This window comes from Theropithecus gelada, chromosome 10, assembly GCF_003255815.1.
Source record: "Theropithecus gelada isolate Dixy chromosome 10, Tgel_1.0, whole genome shotgun sequence".
In the NCBI taxonomy this organism is placed as follows: domain Eukaryota; kingdom Metazoa; phylum Chordata; class Mammalia; order Primates; family Cercopithecidae; genus Theropithecus; species Theropithecus gelada.
In genome coordinates this window covers 165,748-183,880 of record NC_037678.1, presented here as the reverse complement: position 1 = coordinate 183,880, position 18,133 = coordinate 165,748, and the positions used below count along the sequence as shown (strand labels likewise).

Sequence of the window (18,133 nt, the reverse complement as noted above, 5' to 3'; positions counted from 1 at the left end):
TGAAGGTTCTAAAGCAAGAATTTATTCCAAGCAAACACGTGGGCATGGACACAGCTATCTCAGAGCCTACGTCACTCAGCAGAGTCACACATTTCAAAGCAGGTCACACAAGTCCCTCATGAACAGTCTTCCAGCTTCAGCCCTTCTCTTGCCACCTCTGTGGTCTGAGCTGGGGGAGGGGGAGGGCCTCCTAGTTCCCAAACAAAACACAGGTACCTAAGGGCTGAGAGAAAATTACACAGCCTTATTTTTATTAGTATCTATCAAGAAAAAAAAAAAAAAATCAAAATTCCCTTCCTGCTCCAACCCCACCTCCACCAACCGGGCCCTCGGGGAGCAGCGTCTGCCCAGTGAGGACCTGCTGCCAGAGCTGTCCTTGGAGCCTGGGCACCTGTGCATGGCCACCCCTCATGCCTGTGAGCCGCCACAGGTCCTTTCCTCCACAGTGTGGGGATGAAAGGGTGGCTGGTATTTCTCCAACCTTCAGCTGTCGGTCTTGGGCACTTGGAAAAGATCAGCGAGGTCCAGCAGGGCTTGGCGGATGTGGTTTCCAAAGCGCTGGGCATTCTGTGGGAGCCAAGAGCTCAGATGCACCGTCATATATGCACCCACCCCACTGTCCCCACAAGCAAGGACACCTCCCCGGCCAAAGACACCTGTATTCCTGGGCAGCCCCAGGTGGCACCCTTCCTCAGGCCTGAGCTGGGGCAGGAGACTCACCGTCTCTGAGCTTGAGAACTTGCTGGAGATGTGGAAGAAGATCGTGTTCTCGCCTGCGATCATGTAGGAAACTCCATAGCCATCATCTGCTACCTGAGGGCAACACGAAGGGTGAAGGAGAAGGGCAGAACTCAAACCCTGAAGATCCGAAAACCAAGCTGATGTGGAACTTGTTCTTCCCACAAGAGTTGCAGGAACAGGCCCCAGCCCTAGACACTGCATTTTTCCTGAGGACCACCCCCAGGAAACCGTGAAAACCAAAGAATGCTGCCCAGACCCCACCAAGGAATCTAGGACCTCCCAGTTTCCCTCAGGGGGCCTATACTCTAGATCACACCGTCTCTCTCCAGAGGGTTCTCTAGCCTTCTGACAAACTAGCCCACGAGAAGGCTTCTGTGGGAGACAGCTGCACTCTCTTGGATAAGCAGACTTCAGAAGCACCCAGCGCACTGCTCAGTACCCTGGAAACAGCCCCAGGCACTGTCATGCTCCAGCAGGGAGGTATTTGGGATGGGTGGGTCCCAGGCATCTGGCTGCCTGAGTCCACAGCTAACATTCTGCTTCCGTGCAGGTCTGGCGTTATGCTCTCCTCTAAGCAAGGTGCTCCTGCCTCTGGTCTGACCTCAGGGCCTGCACTCGCCACTGAAACCCTCAGGGCCCTGGTGCTGCCCACCCACCCCCTTCAGGGGCACTCACAGGGCCAAAGCCACCTCCAGCACCCAGATGATTGGGGTGCTGCTCTGGGTCAAACATGCGGATCTGGGATTGGGGGATCTGGCTGGTGGAGAGACGCCAGGGTTCCGAGAGCACCTGCAATGGAGGCCGCAGCTGGTCAGACGCCACACGCCCAAAGCACCTGTCCGACAGGTGGTGTCTGCGACCTACTCTGAGCCAGGCACTGTTCTGCTGAGGGTGCAGGAGCTCCCTGGCCACCACCCCGTGGTCCCCTTTGCACATGCCACATAAGGCTTGTGTGAGCTGCTCAGCCCCCACTCTGCTCTGCCTCTCCCCGCCACAGCCTCACTAGTCTCAGTAGTGCTGTCACCACCTGACAGATCATACGTTTGTCTGTTCCCTGTCACAAGAACACCAACGACACGAAGAGGATGTTGCTCCCCCTGGGCCCAGGACTGCAGGCCCAGCTGGGGTGTGGGCGGGAAAGCTGGCCCAGCCCTCCAGGGAGCTTCAGGGGAGCAAGCCAGACAGAACACAGGCCGTGCTCCCTCATGAGATGGCCCAAGCCCTGGGTGTAGGAGGGCAGTGGGACAAAGGACACACCCAACAACGGTGCTGACCTCAGCGAGGAAAGGAGAGCTGACTCCCAGGTACTTGGAGACCAAGTAAAGGCAGAAGAGGTGCCTGTCGATCCCTGCCCCGGTCATGGCCAGGCGGTACATATTCTGGTGCTTCTTAGCAGCTTTCTGGAAGAGATCTCGCAGGTCTGCTTTCTGTGGGGCAGAAGTAAAGGGGTGAAGAGTAGCCCTGACCCTCCAGGTGGACAGGAGGCAGACGACCGTGGCCCCCATGCGGGGCAGAGGGCACTCACCGCGTGGGACTTCTCCACCATAGCCTGCACAAAGGCTGTGGACTCGCTGGTACAGGAACGCACAGTCTCAGTCCGTCCCTCCCGGAACATTCTCGTCATTGAGGCCTCATAGGTCAGGCAGAACTTACCCCTGTCCTGGGATATACAGAGGGGTGAATCTGGCAGGCGGACCCTGGCACCACCCTGCCCTCTCAGCAGCGGGAGGTGGGGCCCTACCCGGAAGTGCGCCAGCTGCAGTGCGATCTGCACAAAGGCATCGGGGCTGGTCCGGCACTTCTTGATGAGGCCTTTGCCAAAGGGCAGGAACTGGAAGCAGTACAGCTCCACATCGTCTGCCAGCGCCTTGGCCACCTGGTAGGAACTCTCGATGACCGCCTGGCACTGCCAAGACATGGGAAGGGTCAGCTGCAGGCAGGGCTCTCCAAGCAGGACTCTGGGTCACATCCAGGAGGCATGAAGTTTAGCTGGTGGAAGAAGGGCACAGCCGGCCAAGACATGGGAAGGGTCAGCTGAGGGCAGGGCTCTCCAAGCAGGACTCTGGGTCACGTCTAGGAGGCATGACATTTAGCTGGTGGAGGAAGGGCACAGCTGGCCAAGACATCTTCAGGAGGAGGGTATGCAAAAGACAATCTGAGGGAGAATCAGCCCCCAGAGGCTGGGCTGAGCTTTGTGGGGAAGAGGGAAGTGCTGAAAATGCTCCAGGGGCCTGTGAGTGCCGCCCCCATCTCATGGCCTTCTCTAAACACAGATGGCCCCACGGGCAGTGGGTGGTCTCTGTCCTCCCTGAAGCCAGTTTGGACTCTACGGGTATCCTGAGATGTGCCCTGTGCCTTCCCAAGGGCTGGGTCAGGCGGTGGGGCCAGCAGGGGGGGAGGAGGAGGAGCAGGGGGACTCAGGCCTTGTTGGGGTTGTACCCGCCCGCTGCTTTGTGGTCTCACATCTGCTCTGGGAGCTTCCAACCCACCTGTTTTGGAATGTCCCACTGCAGCCGCGTAGGAGGTGGGAGCGCAGGGTTCGGTTTGCCCAGGCAGTGCCCAGTCTCCGTGTAGCCCAGGTGGAAGCTGTCTGTGCCCAGGACAAACTGCAGGGAGAGGATGAGGCTGACAGGCCGGCCTCATCCCCTCCAGCCTGCCCTGCAGGTTCCCTCTGCAAGGCTATTACCTCCCAGAGGTGCCCAATGATGGGAGCATCTGCCCACGCATGCTCTGCATTGAGACCTAGCTGGCCATTCTTGAAGGAAATAAGAGTGAAGGATTTGTCAAACCACCTGCGGGGAGAGTAGACACATGAAGAACCAAAGCTGGGAATGTCCAGAGGAGCCTAACCTGCAACCCCAACCTTTAACCCTAACTCGGATGTTACCCTAACCCTAACCCTAACACCAACCCTATTCTCTCTCTTCTCTCTCTTTTTTTAATTGAGATGAGGTCTTGCTCTGTTGCCCAGGCTGGAGTGCAGTGGTGTAATCTTGACTCCCTGTAACCACCCGGGTTCCAGGGGTTCTCCTGCCTCAGCCTCCCGACTAGCTGGGATTACAGGTGCCTGCCACCATGCCCGGCTTCTAACCCTACTCTCTAACCCAAACCCTAACCTTTAACCTAACCACTATCCCTACCTAACCACTAATCACAATCCTAACTACTTTTAAGAAAGGGTCTTGCTACATTGCCCAGGCTGGTCTTGAGCTCCTGTGCTCAAGTGATCCACCCGCCTCGGCCTCCCAAAGTGCTAGGATCACAGGTGTGTGCCACCGCACCCAGCTCACAACCTACCTTTTATCTTTAATCCTCTAACCATAACCCTAACCTTTAACCCGAAGCTATGGCTTGTGGGGCGGGGGCAGCCACACCTGTTGTAGCAGTTGCCATGTAGCAGGGCCTTGCCATAGAGGCTGAGGCTGGCCTCGTCTTCGGGGTCATAGCGGTAGGACTCCTCATCCAGGGCCACGAAGAAAGCGGCACGCTCGATGGCCTCCAAGGCAGCCTTGTTCTTTCCAGAGCTAAAGAAGGCCTGGCGTGCCTGCGCCCACTCCACCCTGCAGCACGGGGCAGGGTAAGGAGTGGCCACATGGACTTGGGATGAGGGTGCCTCCGAGGGCCTGGCTGGACCTGGAGATGGGGGTGGGGTGCCAGGCTGGACCTGGAGATTGGGGGGTGCCAGGCTGGACCTGGAGACTGGGGGTTACCAGGCTGGACCTGGAGATGGGGGGGTGCCAGGCTAGGCCTGGAGGTGGGGGGGTATGTGCTAGACTGGGCCTGGAGGTGGGGGTGTATGTGCCAGGCTAGGCCTGGAGGTGGGGGTGTGTGTGCCAGGCTGGGCCTGGAGGTGGGGGTGTGTGTGCCAGGCTGGGCCTGGAGGTGGGGGGTACGTGCCAGGCTGGGCTTGGAGGTGGGGGTGCCAGGCTGTTTCGGAGGGTGTCCCCACCCTCTGCACATTCTCACCTAGCTGCCACCCGTCAGAGGGAGGTCATGCTGGCTGTCCTGCGGCCATTACCACCAATGCCCCTCCCCTAGTTGTGCCTTCAGCCTCCAGTTCCAGGGTGGCAGGCAGGGCCATGCTCCTCTTCTCATGGAGCCCTGAACCTCAAGCTGAGGACAGTCCCTCCCCACAGGCTGATACCTTCCTCCTGCAGTGAGGGCTGCCAGCTTCTCCTCCCCAGGCTGAGGTGGGGAGGGGTCGTCCAGGATCCTCTGGAACTGCATCTCCAGATCCTGAGGCTTGAGCAGACGGGAGCCCTCATAGAGCCACAGCTTGAAGAAGCGTCCCTTGTGGTAGACAGCCACGTGCCGGCTGTCTGAGAGGTGCTGCAGCACATCTGTGACAGAGGCCATGGGCAAGCTGAGGCGGGACCCCGGCTACATCCTGGGAAGGGCCCACCTCCCATGCACTGGGTGTCCCTGCAGACCCTGCTTTGTTCAGCCTCTGCCTGGGCCTTCCTGCCCCCTGGATGGGATCCGAGTGTCCTAAACCAGGCCCTGTGCTGGTGCTTCCGCTACCTCCCATATAACACCAACAACAATCCTATGAAGTATTTCACAGAAGAGGAAACGCACTAGGAGATTGTGCAAACCGCCTAAGGATACAGTGTCAGAAGCAGGGAAGGCTGCTGCCTCTGCCAGACCCCTGGGTGCGCCTCTCCCTTCCTCTGCTGGCTCCATGGTGGCACCCGGCCTGTCCTAAGCTTTCGGCTGCAGCAAGATTCCCTTCACCACGCACAGTGAGCCCCGGAGGCGCGGGGGCTCTGCTCTGGGCCCCGTGGGGTCCCTGAACCAGCATCATGCCTGTAAATAACAGATGTCTAGTATCTGTCACAATTGACTACTGTTCACAGTTTCAGGACCCTGAGACACTGGGGACGCTTGGTGATGAGCAGGCAGGAGGGCAGCGAGCCAGCCAGACGGCCCACAGGGAGCAGGGAGGGCTCAGTTACCTGTCTCCTTGCCCGGGACCCGAGTGGTGTTGAACATCCTCTCCATCTGATAGGAGCACATGGGCACTATGCCTAGTGCCATCACCTGGGGGAAGGCCCAGCATGGCTCAGACTCAGGTCTCCTCTCCCATCCCACCTTCAACCCTGACACAACTCACAGGCTTGATTTCTTCACGGTCCAGTTTACGGCGATACATGATCATGGCGTGGATGGTGTTTCCCAGGCGGGCTGCCTGCACGTCTGTATTCTTGATGAGCACAAGGTCCTACAGAGAAAGCAGAGCCCGCGGGGTGGGGGCCTCTGTCTGGGTGTCACCTGGGTCTTGCTGACCCAAGGACCAGTCTATTCGGGGGCCTGAGGTGTTCTGTCTCCCTCCTCCGGTCCATCCTGCACATGCTGTCAGGGTGAGCCTCCAGAAATGCACAGCTGGTCACAGTAACCCTCTGCTCCAGCTTCAGCCGGGGCTGCTTTTTCAATTCTTTATTTTTTAGAGTTAGGTTCTTGCTCTGTCACCCAGGCTGGAGTGCACTGGGGCAAGCATGGCTCACTGCAGCCTCAAATTTCTGGCCCTAAGTCATTCTCCTGCCTCAGCCTCCTGAGTTGCAGGGATTAGAGTCATGCACCACCATGCCTGACTCTGAGCTGCCTTTTTATTTATTTATTTATTTATTTATTTATTTATTTTTTGAGACGGAGTCTTGCTCTGTCGCCCAAGCTGGAGTACAATGGCGCGATCCTGGCTCACTACAAGCTCCGCCTCCTGGGTTCACGCCATTCTCCTGCCCCAGCCTCCCGAGTAGCTGGGACTACAGGCGCCCGCCACCTCGCCCGGCTCATTTTTTCGTATTTTTAGTAGAGACAGGATTTCACCATGGTCTCGATCTCCTGACCTTGTGATTCGCCCGCCTCGGCCTCCCAAAGTGCTGGGATTACAGGCGTGAGCCACCGCGCCCGGCCTATTTCTTTATTTTTATTTATTTATTTATTTATTTTTATTTTTTTATTTTTTTGAGATGGAGTCTCGCTCTGTTGCCCAGGCTGGAGTACAGTGGCGCTATCTCGGCTCACTGCAAGCTCCGCCCCCCGGGTTCATGCCATTCTCCTGCCTCAGCCTCCCGAGTAGCTGGGACTACAGGCGCCCACCACCATGCCCAGCTAATTTTTTGTAGTTTTAGTAGAGACGGGGTTTCACCGTGTTTGGATGGTCTCGATATCCTGACCTCGTGATCTACCTGCCTCGGCCTCCCAAGGTGCTGGGATTACAGGCGTGAGCCACTGCATCCGGCCTGAGCTGCCTTTTTATAACCTGTTTTATGTGCTTGTATTCTACTTATTTTGCTTTGATAAAGGGGTTCTACCACTAAAAAGCAGTTTAAAACCTCTGGTATGGACAAGTTGTGTGTAAGTTCCTGGAAGGACAGCTTATGGAGGAGAATTCTGATAGACTCTGGCAAGTCAAGTGTGCTTTGGACAGTGGGAAAGGAGAGAAGAGGCGTGCCATACAGCCTGGGTGGCTGGGAGACCCAGAGACTCAGAAGGGCCAGTTACATGGGGCAGAGGCAGACTGTGACCTCCTGAGCTCTAAAAGCAGCAGCCTGGCCTTCATTCTGCTGTCCGGCTCTGCAGAGGGACACAAAGCAAGACGTGTTCTAGACAACTCCCTGGTTATGGTGTCAGGGCAGCTGGGATCCCATGGCCAGGATGCCAGTGAGGAAACCAAGGAAAGAGGTGACAGAGCCTGAGATGGGTAGGGGCAGTGACCCTGGGACTCTGAGAGAGGTGGTGGCAGGCTGGGGGTCACCACTCTCCTCATCCTCAGGATCTCCACTGCCCCAAAGCTGCTTCTGGACTCTTCTAGGATCTCCTCTCCCTCTGCCCTTTCCCTCAGGCCTCACTCCATAACCCCCACTTGCCCACGGAAGCTGCTACCAGAGCTCTGGGCTATCCTCTAGGTCCTCTGCCTTGGAGCTGGGACAGAGCGAGGACGCGCGGGGGCCAGGGCTCCAGTTCATACCATGACATAGTAGTTGCTGTTCACCATGAGAGGGCTCCTGCCTCGAAGGTAGATGTACTCTTCCCACCAGTCACTCACCTGTGGGCAGGTGGAAGGTTAGAGCTGGGGCAGGGGCAGCCAGGACACATGGCAGGTGACAATGAGCCCGGGGCACAAACTTACATAGTTACTCGCCCACCATGACTTGAGCACCAGGTATTTCTGCAGCCTGGGGGCAGTCTTGTTCTGGAATTCTTTGGCCAGCATCTCCATGCGGTAATATTCCTCATCATCCAACAAGGGGCGCACAGACTCTAGGTACTGTCCAGCCAGTTATCATCACCGTGGGGTCAGATGGCGAGGGCTGCCTCTATCTTAATCCTCTCCCCACCTCTTCCTCCTCACCCAGCCCCATTATTCTCAAGCCCTTAAGGCCACTCTTTGCACAGAACCTTACATTTGGAAACCTCTCCTGAATCCAGCCTCCCCTGCCCACTGGGATGCCCAAGCGAGGCCCTCACCCGCTGAACTGTGGCTGACACCCTGGGCACAGGAAGCTTGGGCAGAGATGTCTGGAAGCTGTAGAGCATGGGGTGCCGGCTGGATAGAAGGCGGACACACATCTGGGGGTACAGAGCAGAGTGCGGGGGTGGGAGCCAGTGGCAAGGATAGAAACCAACCAGCAACTCCCTGAGACCCTCAGAACCATCCCAGCCTCTCCAGGACAAACCACACAACAGGCACCAGTGCCCCGTCTGCCTCTCCCCTCCAGCTCAGAACCCTAAAGGAGCCCAAAGTGTCTCAACCCAGGTGCCTGAACCCCTCCACTGACTGCTGCTCACAGCCCAGATCCTGGTCAAGTTGCTGGTCTTGCCATGCATCTCAAACATCCACCCATGGTAGGAGAGAAGCAGCTTCAGGGTTTGGCGGAAGAAGAAGATGCCCGTCACCCAGACGCCCGTGGAGAAGATGGCCATGCTGAGAAGTGCCCGGGTCTGTGGGGTCTGGTAGGGGCCACACCTACTGGAGAGGGGGCAAAGGCTGCAGGGGGTCCTCCTGAGGCCAGCCTCGGGTGGCTGTGAACTGTCTCAGGGGAGACATCAAGAGGAAGAACCTCCCTGGGCACACTCATGTCTGACTGCAACAAATAAGAGTTGATATAGGACTAAGACAATGGTTGTCATAGGGGAGGGTTGCCCTGTGACTGCCAATGGCTATTGTCCTGTATCTGCCCAGCTCAGAACCTCAGGCTTGGGAGCTGGGCCCAGCCCTCCCTGGTGACACCTGTGCCCTTCCAGTTTCACTCCTTACCCCTGAGGGAGGCATCTCTGGATGCAACCGACCAGCCCCAAGGAGACGTCCACGTTGCAAAAGGAGGAACCCACTGTTGCCATGACGACGACCAGCCAGCTGGTGGGGCTGCCAGGGTACACGCCCCTGAGGATGCCATTCTGTGGGCAGAAACAGGCGCCCTTATGGAGCCGGAGGGCGTGAGGTTAGCCTGCCTGTGAAGTCTTGGAAACCGGCTCCTGGTCTTGGCCTGGAGGGCGTTCTCTCCTGATGCCCTGCTGTGCTCCTTCCTCCTCCACACCCACAGCTCCCTGTGTCCGACCACATCCTGTGCACCCCTCTGGCGTCTGCACTTCCAGAACCTGTACCGGGCGGAACTGCCAGCCAAGGAGGCAGTGAGGGACCCTAACAAAGCGGTTAACAGCCGACAGCCGGCCTCTGCCCCCGCTGTGAGAGCTCCGTTCTGCACCTGCTGGGAGAAGCACCTGTGCGCACCTTGATGCGGATCAGGCGTTTCTTCCAGGAGTTGATCCCAGACAGGTAGACGTGTTTCAGGGCCTCCCGACTGAGCCGGAAGTCGACCCCCTCTGGGGTCACCGTGAACTGGAAGGCCACGGCCTGGTGCGCTTCCGCCATCCTGGGGGTTGGTCGGCACCTAGGACGGGGGCAGGAGGGTGCGCGGGCGCGCTTAGGCCGGCCCCGCGCCAGCTGCGCCGAGACGCCCCCAGCCAGTCCGCGACCCCTCGCACCCCCCACCCCGCGACGAGCGGCTGCCCCCGGCCCGCGCCCCCCGCCAGGCCAACCGCCGCCAAATCCTCGCGCCAGCCTTCCGGGTGGGCACAGCCACGGTGGCGCAGGGGGTTTGGGCCTTGAAAGCTGCAGGAGCCCCAAGGACGGTGAAGTGCAGCCTGGAGTGGGGGGCGTCAGCGAGGGCGCGGGCAGGGAAGAGAAGCGCCCCTGGAAGCGGAGTGGCCTGGACAGAGGCAGGGTTCAGGCGCCCGCCCTTCCCCGCCCGACCGCGCGGGCCCCAGCGCCATCCTCGCTCCTGTGCAGGGCTGGGGGCCCAGACCCCCGCGGGCCGCCCCGCACCGGCCCCTACTCACAGCTCAGGTTCGCTCCTGTCCGCGCGTGGGGCCAGCCACTCTGGCCCGTGTCCCCACGTCCTTCAGGCCTAACCACCCCCGCCCCGCCCTCACCAGGAACCTGACACCTACTCCCAAATCGGGGTCCGGAAAAACGTGGGGCGGGAACCAGACCACCCGCCTTCCGCGGTGGGAATTGCAGGGCGGGGCTGGGTTTCTGCGCCGTGAAGGTTGCTCAAAGGTCTGGGAGCCTGGGGGGCCCCAGAGAGTCTCGTGAGGATGGTGGCATTAGAGCTAAAAATAGCCAAATGTAGGGAAAAGGTCACTGATGTGTCAGCTGTGCCTGTTCTGGGATCGCTGGTGCTCCAGGCGGCATCCCCACCTCAGGGTCGTCTTCATACCCCCATCACTCTCCTTCTCCTCCCCAAGTCCTAGTATTTACTATTCTAAGCTGGAGCCAGGGGAGTGGGGAGGGATGGGGGACCCCCACTGGCAGCATGAACCCTAACCACTTTCAAGCCCAGGGCACTGAAGAGCCCCTCTGTGTGTACTGCTTGGTTTGGTACTTTCTGCTGCTGCTGCTGCTCAGCAGGGCCAGGACAGGGCGCGAAGGAAGAAGTTTGTTTATTGTGTTACATACACAGCACAGGGCTCTGGCCTGCCAGCCATGGAGACCTACTCAAACTCAGGGAGAGGCCGGTCTCCTGAACCTCAGTTTCACTTGGGGGCTCAGCCCAGTCCCCAGGGCCTTCTGCTGGTTGCTCCTCCCTCCAAAGTCCCGCCCTGGAGGCTCCAGGAGAAATCCAAGGAGTGGGAGGGTGGAGAGTCAGGGTGAGGAGTGGACACTGGTCAGCTGCCCCTTCTGCTGGAAGTAGAACTGGAACCGAGACTGGGCATAGTCCTAGGGAAGGAAACCCACCCCACACAGTGGTGAGAAGACGTGGGACCAGCATTCTGCACCCACCTCAGGCTGCCCACAGCCACCCAGGACTCCCCAGGCCTCCTGGAAGAGTGTGGCTGCTGCTGCTCCCCAGCCCCCAGCTAGCAGCATTCCCATTCCCAGGGTCACTTACCAAGTAACCAAATTCTATGGTGGACATGGATGCCTGGAGGATGGACCACAGACCCCAGAAGAAATGGGACGCCAGAGCATACCTGGGGGGAGGGCAGGAAAAGTAGGGGTATTCAAAAGCACATCTGGCTCTGCTTGGATCCCCTCACCCAGGCTGGCCAATCCCTACAGTTTTAACTTCTCCCCCACTGTGCTAACCGTACTCTGCACAACCACCTTCCCTGCAGCTTGATTAATCTGCCTCTTCCCCAATCCCCCTTTCCTCTGCTCTGCCCCACCCCACCCCGCCCCTCCTTCCTCACCGACTGACTTCTACCAGCAAATCTTCTTCCAGTTTTCTCTGCTCCTCTTGGGACAGGGTCTCACCTTTCTTCGCCTCTGCCAGGTAATGGCGAATAAAATGCAGCTGCGATCAACGGCCAAGAGTCAGGAATTGGGGAGACTGTGGAGTATTTCCCAGGTAACATCCTTTCCAGCCATTCCTTCCAGACTCCACCTCCCTCCTTCCTCACAGGATGGGTCCTGCTCCCCAGCCTCTGGCCCACATACCTGCTGTCCTTGAGTAGGGTAGTCTGTGGGCCTTGCTTTGTAGAAAGGCCATTCCTCGTGAGTATAATCATAAACCCACTCACAAAAATGGTTCCCAATGTCAAAGCCCCTGGGAGAATAAGGTGGACATTCAGTCCCCAAATGCCCTGGGCAGCTGGCCTGTGGGAACAGATCTATGGGAAGCCATCTTTCCAGCCTCACCTATAGTTATAACTGCTGTACTCGAAGTCCACCAGCATGAGGCTGTCAGCATTTTCTGGCTCTGAGAGCAGCAAGATGTTCCCTGGGGGAATGGGGTGAGGTTCTGCTCACTCCAGAGCCCTCTGGCTCCTCCATCTTGGGTTGGGAGACTCAGATGCCTTCTCCTACCTTCCTGGATGTCATTGTGGCAGAAGACGACTGGCGATGGGGTAGACTCTAGTAACTTCCTGCAGGGGTATGGGAGCATGGGTCCTGAGCAGGAGTGACTAGAGAAGGATCAGAGCCACACTAACAGGCCAGGCCCTGACACCAGCCCTCAGCAAATACTGGAAGGGCGGACACCATTACCATTAGCCTTGTCCTGCCTGCCCTCACCTGAGGTTGCCCATCTCATCCTTCAGGCTGTACATCTCCAGCAGGTTCATCTCAGGGAGGCCAGTTGGGGGCAGGTCCTGGATCTGTTTTAGGTACCTGAAGCCCAAAGAATAGGATACACTGGCTCTGATATTCTTTCCCATCCCTCTCCTATCTACCCCTCAGGCCAGACTACTGCACCCCTGCTCTTATCACTGTGTGACTTGTCTGGCAATCATTTCTTCTTTCTTTTGAGATGGAGTCTTACTCTGTCACCCAGGCTGGAGCGCAGTGGCACGATCTCGGCTCACTGCAACCTCTGCCTCCCTGGTTCAAGCAATTCTCCTGCCTCAGCCTCCCGAATAGCTGGGACTACAGGTACACGCAGACATGCCGGGCTAATTTTTTGTATTTTAATAGAGACAGGGTTTCACCGGTTGGTCTCGAACTCCTGAGCTCAGGCAATATGCTCACCTCAGCCTCCCAAAGTGCTAGGATTACAGGCATGAGCCACCGTGCCTGGCCTTGGCAATCATTTATTTTCTTTTTTTGTTTGGTTTTTTGAGACAGAGTCTTGCTCTGTCACCTAGGCTGAAGTGCAATAGCACGATCTCAGCTCACTGCAACCTCCGCCTCCTGGGCTCAAGGGATCCTCCCACCTCAGCCTCCTGAGTAGCTGGGATTACAGGTGCCTGCCACCACGCCGGGCTAATTTTTGTATTTTTAGTAGAGATGGCATTTTGCCGTGTTGGCTAGGACGGTCTTGGAACTCTTGACCTCAAGTGACTCACCCACCTCGGCTCCCAAAGTTCTGGGATTACAGGCATGAGGCACTGCTTGTGGCCTCTGGCAAGCATTTTATTTTATTTTATTTTATTTTATTTTTTTTTTTTTTGAGACGGAGTCTCGCTCTGCCACCCAGGCTGGAGTGCAGTGGCCGGATCTCAGCTCACTGCAAGCTCCGCCTCCCGGGTTCACGCCATTCTCCTGCCTCAGCCTCCCGAGTAGTTGGGACTACAGGCGCCCGCCACCGCGCCCGGCTAGTTTTTTGTATTTTTTAGTAGAGACGGGGTTTCACCGTGTTAGCCAGGATGGTCTCGATCTCCTGACCTCGTGATCCGCCCGTCTCGGCCTCCCAAAGTGCTGGGATTACAGGCTTGAGCCACCGCGCCCGGCCTCTGGCAAGCATTTTAAAGCCTGTTCTGAGAGAGCCCATGGTATCAAATCCTCTCAAGTGGAGGGCTGGATAGAGCCCCGGACACATCTGCTGGCAAAGAGGTTCAGCTCAGGTGTACAGGAGCCCTGAGGAGGCTCCTGACTCACCGCTCCATGGTCCCAAACAACCAGTGGGGCTCCTTGGTGAAAGGCATCTCCATGCCATGGAATTGCGCCATCTTCGTGGCAATGGCTGCTGACAACACTGGCTCTCGAAGCTCTTGAGTTTTCAATGGCCGGCTCTGCACCCAGGAAGCTATCAGGGTGGTGATGGGGCTGGGGCAGGAGGGGGAAGGATTGGGGCATGGGGGGAGGTCAGGGTTTGGGGGGAAATTCCCTACTTGGAGTGAGGGATGTGAAGGCAGACATTGGGCACTGAGGTAGGGTTGGGGAGTGGAGGTGCCTTGGGGAGGAGAAGGTAGGACTGGGCTCGTACTGGGATGTACTGTTCCAGCCGGCCCTCTGGGAAGACGCCATACAGCTGGGGCCCCAGCGACCGCTCCGCAAGGATGGCAAACATCACGCTTTCCAGCACCAGGGAGTCCACGCCCTGAAAAAGGATGGATAGCAAAAGGGCCAAGGCAAAGTGGCACAGGGACAGACATGAAGGCTTGCTTTCCTCCCACCAGAGCTGGGACTTCTGGTCCAATTGCCTGGAGGCTCTGGAGCACAGGCTTTCGCGTTGGTCTGTTTTTATTTAGAGATGGAGTCTCACTATGTTGTTCAGGCTGGTCTCGAACTCCTGTGCTCAAGTGATCCTCTCGCCTCAGCCTCCCAAAGGGCTGGGAATACAGGCCCAGGCTTCAGTGTGAGAAGGTGTTACTCAGACTGTGAGCCTCGCTGTCCTTAACCGCGCAATGGGGACACTACTACCCGCATCTCGTAAGCGGCAGGCCCTAAAGCCACTGCGCTGCGGCGCTCACACCCCCCTCACCTGCAGGATGGCTCCGTACAGCCGCAGCAGCACCTCCCGGGGCTCCTCGCCAACGCTGGGCAGGTGGTCCGGGAGCGAGCAGCGGAAGAGCAGGTTGCTGAGGCCTCCGCTGCAGACCCACACCAGGCGCGCTCAGCCCGCGGGCGGCCCCACCTGCCGCGGCCCCGGCCCCCTCCCGGCCAGGCCGGCCCCGGCCCCGGCCCCGCCCCAGGCTCGGGCGCAAGAAGGGGCGAAAACATGGAGCATCCTGAGGGCCCCGCGGCTGACCCCTGACCCCGATCCGCGCACCGGAGAGGCTGACCCCTGACCTCCCACCTCACGGGGTAAACCCTCAGCTCCTCGGGCTGCACTCGGCGCCAGGCCCCGCCCAAGTACTCCCGGCACCACTGGTAGGCTCGGCGCTCGGCGTCACGCGACAGCGAAGAGGCGCGCCGCCGTTTTGGGGTAGTGTCCGGGCACTTAGACTGCTGCAAGCCGTCTTTGGCCAGGCAGCCGCCAACAGCCCCGCCTCCGGCCACAGCTGTCCCCTCGGCCGCCATGGCGCGGGATCGACCGGGCCCCACGCCCAGCTGCGCTCAGCTCCGCTCCCTTCGGACGGGCTCGGTTCCTTCCGGCCGCGCTCGGCTCCTCTTCCGGCCGGCCTGGGCTTCTCCGGTCATACTCGGGTCTCTCCGGCTCTATTCGGCTCATGGCTGCGGCGCTCGGCTCTCTCCGTGCCCCGGCCCGGGGGCTCTTTCCGAAGGCCGAATTCCGCTTATCTCCGCCGTGCCCCGCCCCTATGGGCAAGGACCAATGGCCTCTCTCTGGGCGGGGCGGCTGTTGGAGGGCCTGGGCCAATCCGGGGCGCCGGGGGCCAATCAGGTGGCGGAGCGGCGCGTGCGCGGGCGCGGAACGGGCTGGGCGAGGTGGCGTCCCGGAAGACCGGAGAGAAGGAGCCGCGCCTCTGTCCCGTGGGGGCCGGAGGGGCGGCGGTGCGGCGGCTGCAGCTGCAGCTCCGGTGCGAGGGCTTCCTTGCCGGGCCCTCTTCCCCGACCTCTGGGGCGCTCCGACGAGGAAGAGCCGCCCAGCGCGCGTCCGTCCTGAGCGTGGGTGAGGCCTGGAGGAGGCGCGCGCGCTAGGCAGGGCCGCACACCGCGTGCAGAGTGCGGGATGCGGGCACCCGGTGGGTACGCAGTAAACGTTTGCTGAAGGAATATGGCCCTTGGGACAGTTCGATGACTCCAGGTGCATAAATCCCCAGTCACACGGGGACTCCCCTGTCCTGTGGAACCGCGCCTCTGAGGAGGCTTTTGCTGCCCTGCTTGAGATGCGCGTCTTCATTCATTCCCCTCTCGCCCATCCTCCTCGTCTCCTCCAGGCCTAGAACTAATTACAAAGTCAAACCCAAGAGCAGCTTGCCGCAGCCCCCTTCTCGGCCTGCGCACCTCACATTGAGGGCGCCCCGATTTAAACACGTGCCTCCTGCATTTCTGCTGCTGCCCCAGGCTGGTGCGGCGACCAGCAACGCTGGACCCACAGGGATCCGTGGCAGTGTCTGTCGAACCATGGTGTTCTTTGGGGCATCTGACTAGAGTATTGTTTGATTTGATAACCAGAAAGAAAATCAAAAATTGGGGATCACAAGGCTAATGTCACTTGCTGCAGTGGAAAATCATGATCATTCTGTTTAAATCTGCGTCAGTTTTGAGACCTAGGGCCCATTAATTGACAAGGAGGCTTGGTTCCTCTCAGGAGGGATCTTACAATACCAGCATCTGAGCATATACCAAAAAATACTCCCGCAATCCTTCCCTAAAGGGACCTAGAGCCACTTTAAAAAGTAACTGGGCCGGGCGCGGTGCCTCACGCCTGTACTCCCAGCATTTTGGGAGGCTGAGGAGGGCGGATCACTTGAGGTCAGGAGTTTGAGACCAGCCTAGCCAACATAGCGAAACCCCGTCTCTACTAAAAATACAAAAATTATTCGGGCGTGGTGGTGTGTGCCTGTAATTCCAGCTATTCGGGAGGCTGAGGCAGGAGAATCTGTTGAACCCAGGCCTTGTTGCAGCGAGCCACTGCACTCCAGCCTGAGCGACAAAAGGAGACTCCGTCTCAAAAAAAAAAAAGTGGGCCGGGCGCGGTGGCTCACGCATGTAATCCCAGCACTTTGGGAGGCCAAGGCGGGTGGATCACAAGGTCAGGAGATCGAGACCACGGGGAAACCCCGTTTCTACTAAAAATACAAAAAATTAGCCGGGCGTGGTGGCGGCGCCTGTAGTCCCAGCTACTCAGGAGAATGGCGTGAACCCGGGAGGCGGAGCTTGCAGTGAGCCGAGATCGCGCCACTGCACTCCAGCCTGGGCGACAGAGTGAGACTCCGTATCAAAAAAAAAAAAAAAAAAAAGTAACTGATTCTGGCTGGGGGCAGTGGATCACACTTGTAATCCCTGCACTTTGGGAAGCTGAGGTAGGAGGATCGTTTGAGCCCAAGAGTTTGAGACCAGCCTGGGCAACATAGCAAGAACCTGTCTTTACAAAAAATTAAAAGATTAGCTGGGCCTAGTGGCAGGTGCCTGTGGTTCCAGCTACTCTGGATGCTGAGGTGAGAGAATCACTGAAGCCCAGGAGGTCAAGGCTGCAGTGACCTGTGTTCACACCACTGCACTCCAGCCTGAGCAACACAGCAAGACCCTGTCTGACCAACAACAAAAACACACCAAAAAAACTGGTTTACTTTGGAAAAAGGACTATTTAGATCTTTCAAGGGCTGTTAGATACAGGATCTGAGCTGACGTTTTTACCAGGACCCCTGAAGCATCATGGCCTTCTCATTAGGGTACAGGTGTATGGAAATCAGATGATAATCAGAATCCCAACCCAAGTCCTGTGGTTACTTCTCTGGTCTCAATGCATACTTGGGATGTTTGTACCTAGCAGAGGGCCGAGCTTGTACATTAATCCCAGGCCTTTGGTACCATATGGTAAGGAAGAGCAAAGTAGAACCCTTTGAAACTCCTCACCTACTGAAACCTTTCCAGGATTGTAAGTCAGAAACAATCCTGCATTCCAGGTATAATTGCAGAGGTATTTCGCCCTCAAAGACTTATAAAGCGGTGGTCACCATTTCATCCTTTCAATTAACCTGAATGGCTCCTGCTAAGTCTTGGTGGATTCAAGTAAATGATGTTATCCGGCACAAACTTAGCCAAGTCGTGTCCCCGATCACACGGCTGTGCTAAGTGTGGTGTCTTTCCTGGAACCGGTGAATGCACCTCCGGCACTCGATAACGCAATTATTGACTTGGTGAACATTCTTTTCAATTCCCAGTGGTAAAGAGGATTGAAAGCAGTTCACACTTATATGGGAAGGACAGCTCTATAAATTGTCTTGCTTCGTGCTGTTTGAACTCTCCTATTCTCTTGTCACAATAGTCCTTGGGTAGCTTATCTATATTCCATATAACACTGATGATGTCATACCAGTTGGACCTTAGGCCACTTATCGTCTATATTCCATGTAACACTGATGACATCATACCAGTTGGACCTTAGGTAGCTTATCGATATTCCATATAACATCGATGACATCATACTAGTTGGACACGGTGGAGAAGGAAGTGCTCTGCCCTTGTTAAGGCAATGCATGTCAGCGGATGAGCGGGAAGCCCTCCGAAGTTCTGGAGCCTGCCATATCAGTGACATTTTCAGGGGTGCAGCGTTTGAGGGTGAGCCAGGGACAAGTTACTGCACCCTGCATCCTTATAAGG

The 18,133-nt window shown here is 57.7% G+C and overlaps 2 protein-coding genes across 6 annotated transcripts; both read right to left on the bottom strand.

Annotated features, from left to right (window-relative positions):
• Positions 1–10,577, bottom strand: CPT1B (carnitine palmitoyltransferase 1B). Of its 4 annotated transcripts, none has more exons than XM_025398614.1 (20): positions 10,244–10,577; positions 9,476–9,635; positions 9,002–9,141; positions 8,533–8,710; positions 8,212–8,313; positions 7,874–8,011; positions 7,712–7,789; positions 5,855–5,962; positions 5,697–5,781; positions 4,886–5,081; positions 4,116–4,301; positions 3,428–3,533; positions 3,231–3,347; positions 2,483–2,647; positions 2,267–2,401; positions 2,016–2,168; positions 1,417–1,530; positions 721–813; positions 482–567; positions 1–223 (listed from the first exon to the last, which is right to left on the bottom strand). In XM_025398614.1, exons 2-19 carry the CDS (start codon positions 9,614–9,616, stop codon positions 484–486), a joined length of 2,319 nt encoding a protein of 772 aa, XP_025254399.1. In that variant the 5' UTR covers positions 9,617–9,635; positions 10,244–10,577; the 3' UTR covers positions 1–223; positions 482–483. The 4 variants fall into 4 exon arrangements, with proteins under 4 accessions (XP_025254399.1, XP_025254398.1, XP_025254401.1 ...); XM_025398613.1 differs by lacking the exon at positions 10,244–10,577 and adding an exon at positions 10,084–10,163; XM_025398616.1 differs by lacking the exon at positions 8,212–8,313.
• A 91-nt stretch (positions 10,578–10,668) lies between these two features.
• Positions 10,669–15,284, bottom strand: CHKB (choline kinase beta). Of its 2 annotated transcripts, XM_025398617.1 has the most exons (11): positions 14,703–15,284; positions 14,388–14,496; positions 13,890–14,003; positions 13,562–13,695; positions 12,260–12,355; positions 12,053–12,111; positions 11,885–11,966; positions 11,684–11,792; positions 11,437–11,540; positions 11,136–11,217; positions 10,669–10,963 (listed from the first exon to the last, which is right to left on the bottom strand). In XM_025398617.1, exons 1-11 carry the CDS (start codon positions 14,924–14,926, stop codon positions 10,889–10,891), a joined length of 1,188 nt encoding a protein of 395 aa, XP_025254402.1. In that variant the 5' UTR covers positions 14,927–15,284; the 3' UTR covers positions 10,669–10,888. The 2 variants fall into 2 exon arrangements, with proteins under 2 accessions (XP_025254402.1, XP_025254403.1); XM_025398618.1 differs by lacking the exons at positions 13,562–13,695; positions 13,890–14,003 and having other exon boundaries at positions 14,388–15,284.
• Positions 15,285–18,133: the final 2,849 nt, after the last annotated feature.

What these genes read in the sequence shown, in the direction of transcription:
- CPT1B (XM_025398614.1), bottom strand. Translation starts at nt 9,616, where the DNA reads ATGGCGGAAGCGCACCAGGCCGTGGCCTTCCAGTTCACGGTGACCCCA. An exon ending in ACTTGACCAGGATCTGGGCT is followed by an intron (nt 8,314 to 8,532) that starts GTGAGCAGCAGT and finishes CTGTACCCCCAG; the next exon opens with ATGTGTGTCCGCCTTCTATC. An exon ending in TGGTGGAGAAGTCCCACGCG is followed by an intron (nt 2,169 to 2,266) that starts GTGAGTGCCCTC and finishes TCTGCCCCACAG; the next exon opens with AAAGCAGACCTGCGAGATCT.
- CHKB (XM_025398617.1), bottom strand. Translation starts at nt 14,926, where the DNA reads ATGGCGGCCGAGGGGACAGCTGTGGCCGGAGGCGGGGCTGTTGGCGGC. An exon ending in GATGAGATGGGCAACCTCAG is followed by an intron (nt 12,112 to 12,259) that starts GTGAGGGCAGGC and finishes ATACCCCTGCAG; the next exon opens with GAAGTTACTAGAGTCTACCC. An exon ending in CCATAGAATTTGGTTACTTG is followed by an intron (nt 10,964 to 11,135) that starts GTAAGTGACCCT and finishes TTCCTTCCCTAG; the next exon opens with GACTATGCCCAGTCTCGGTT.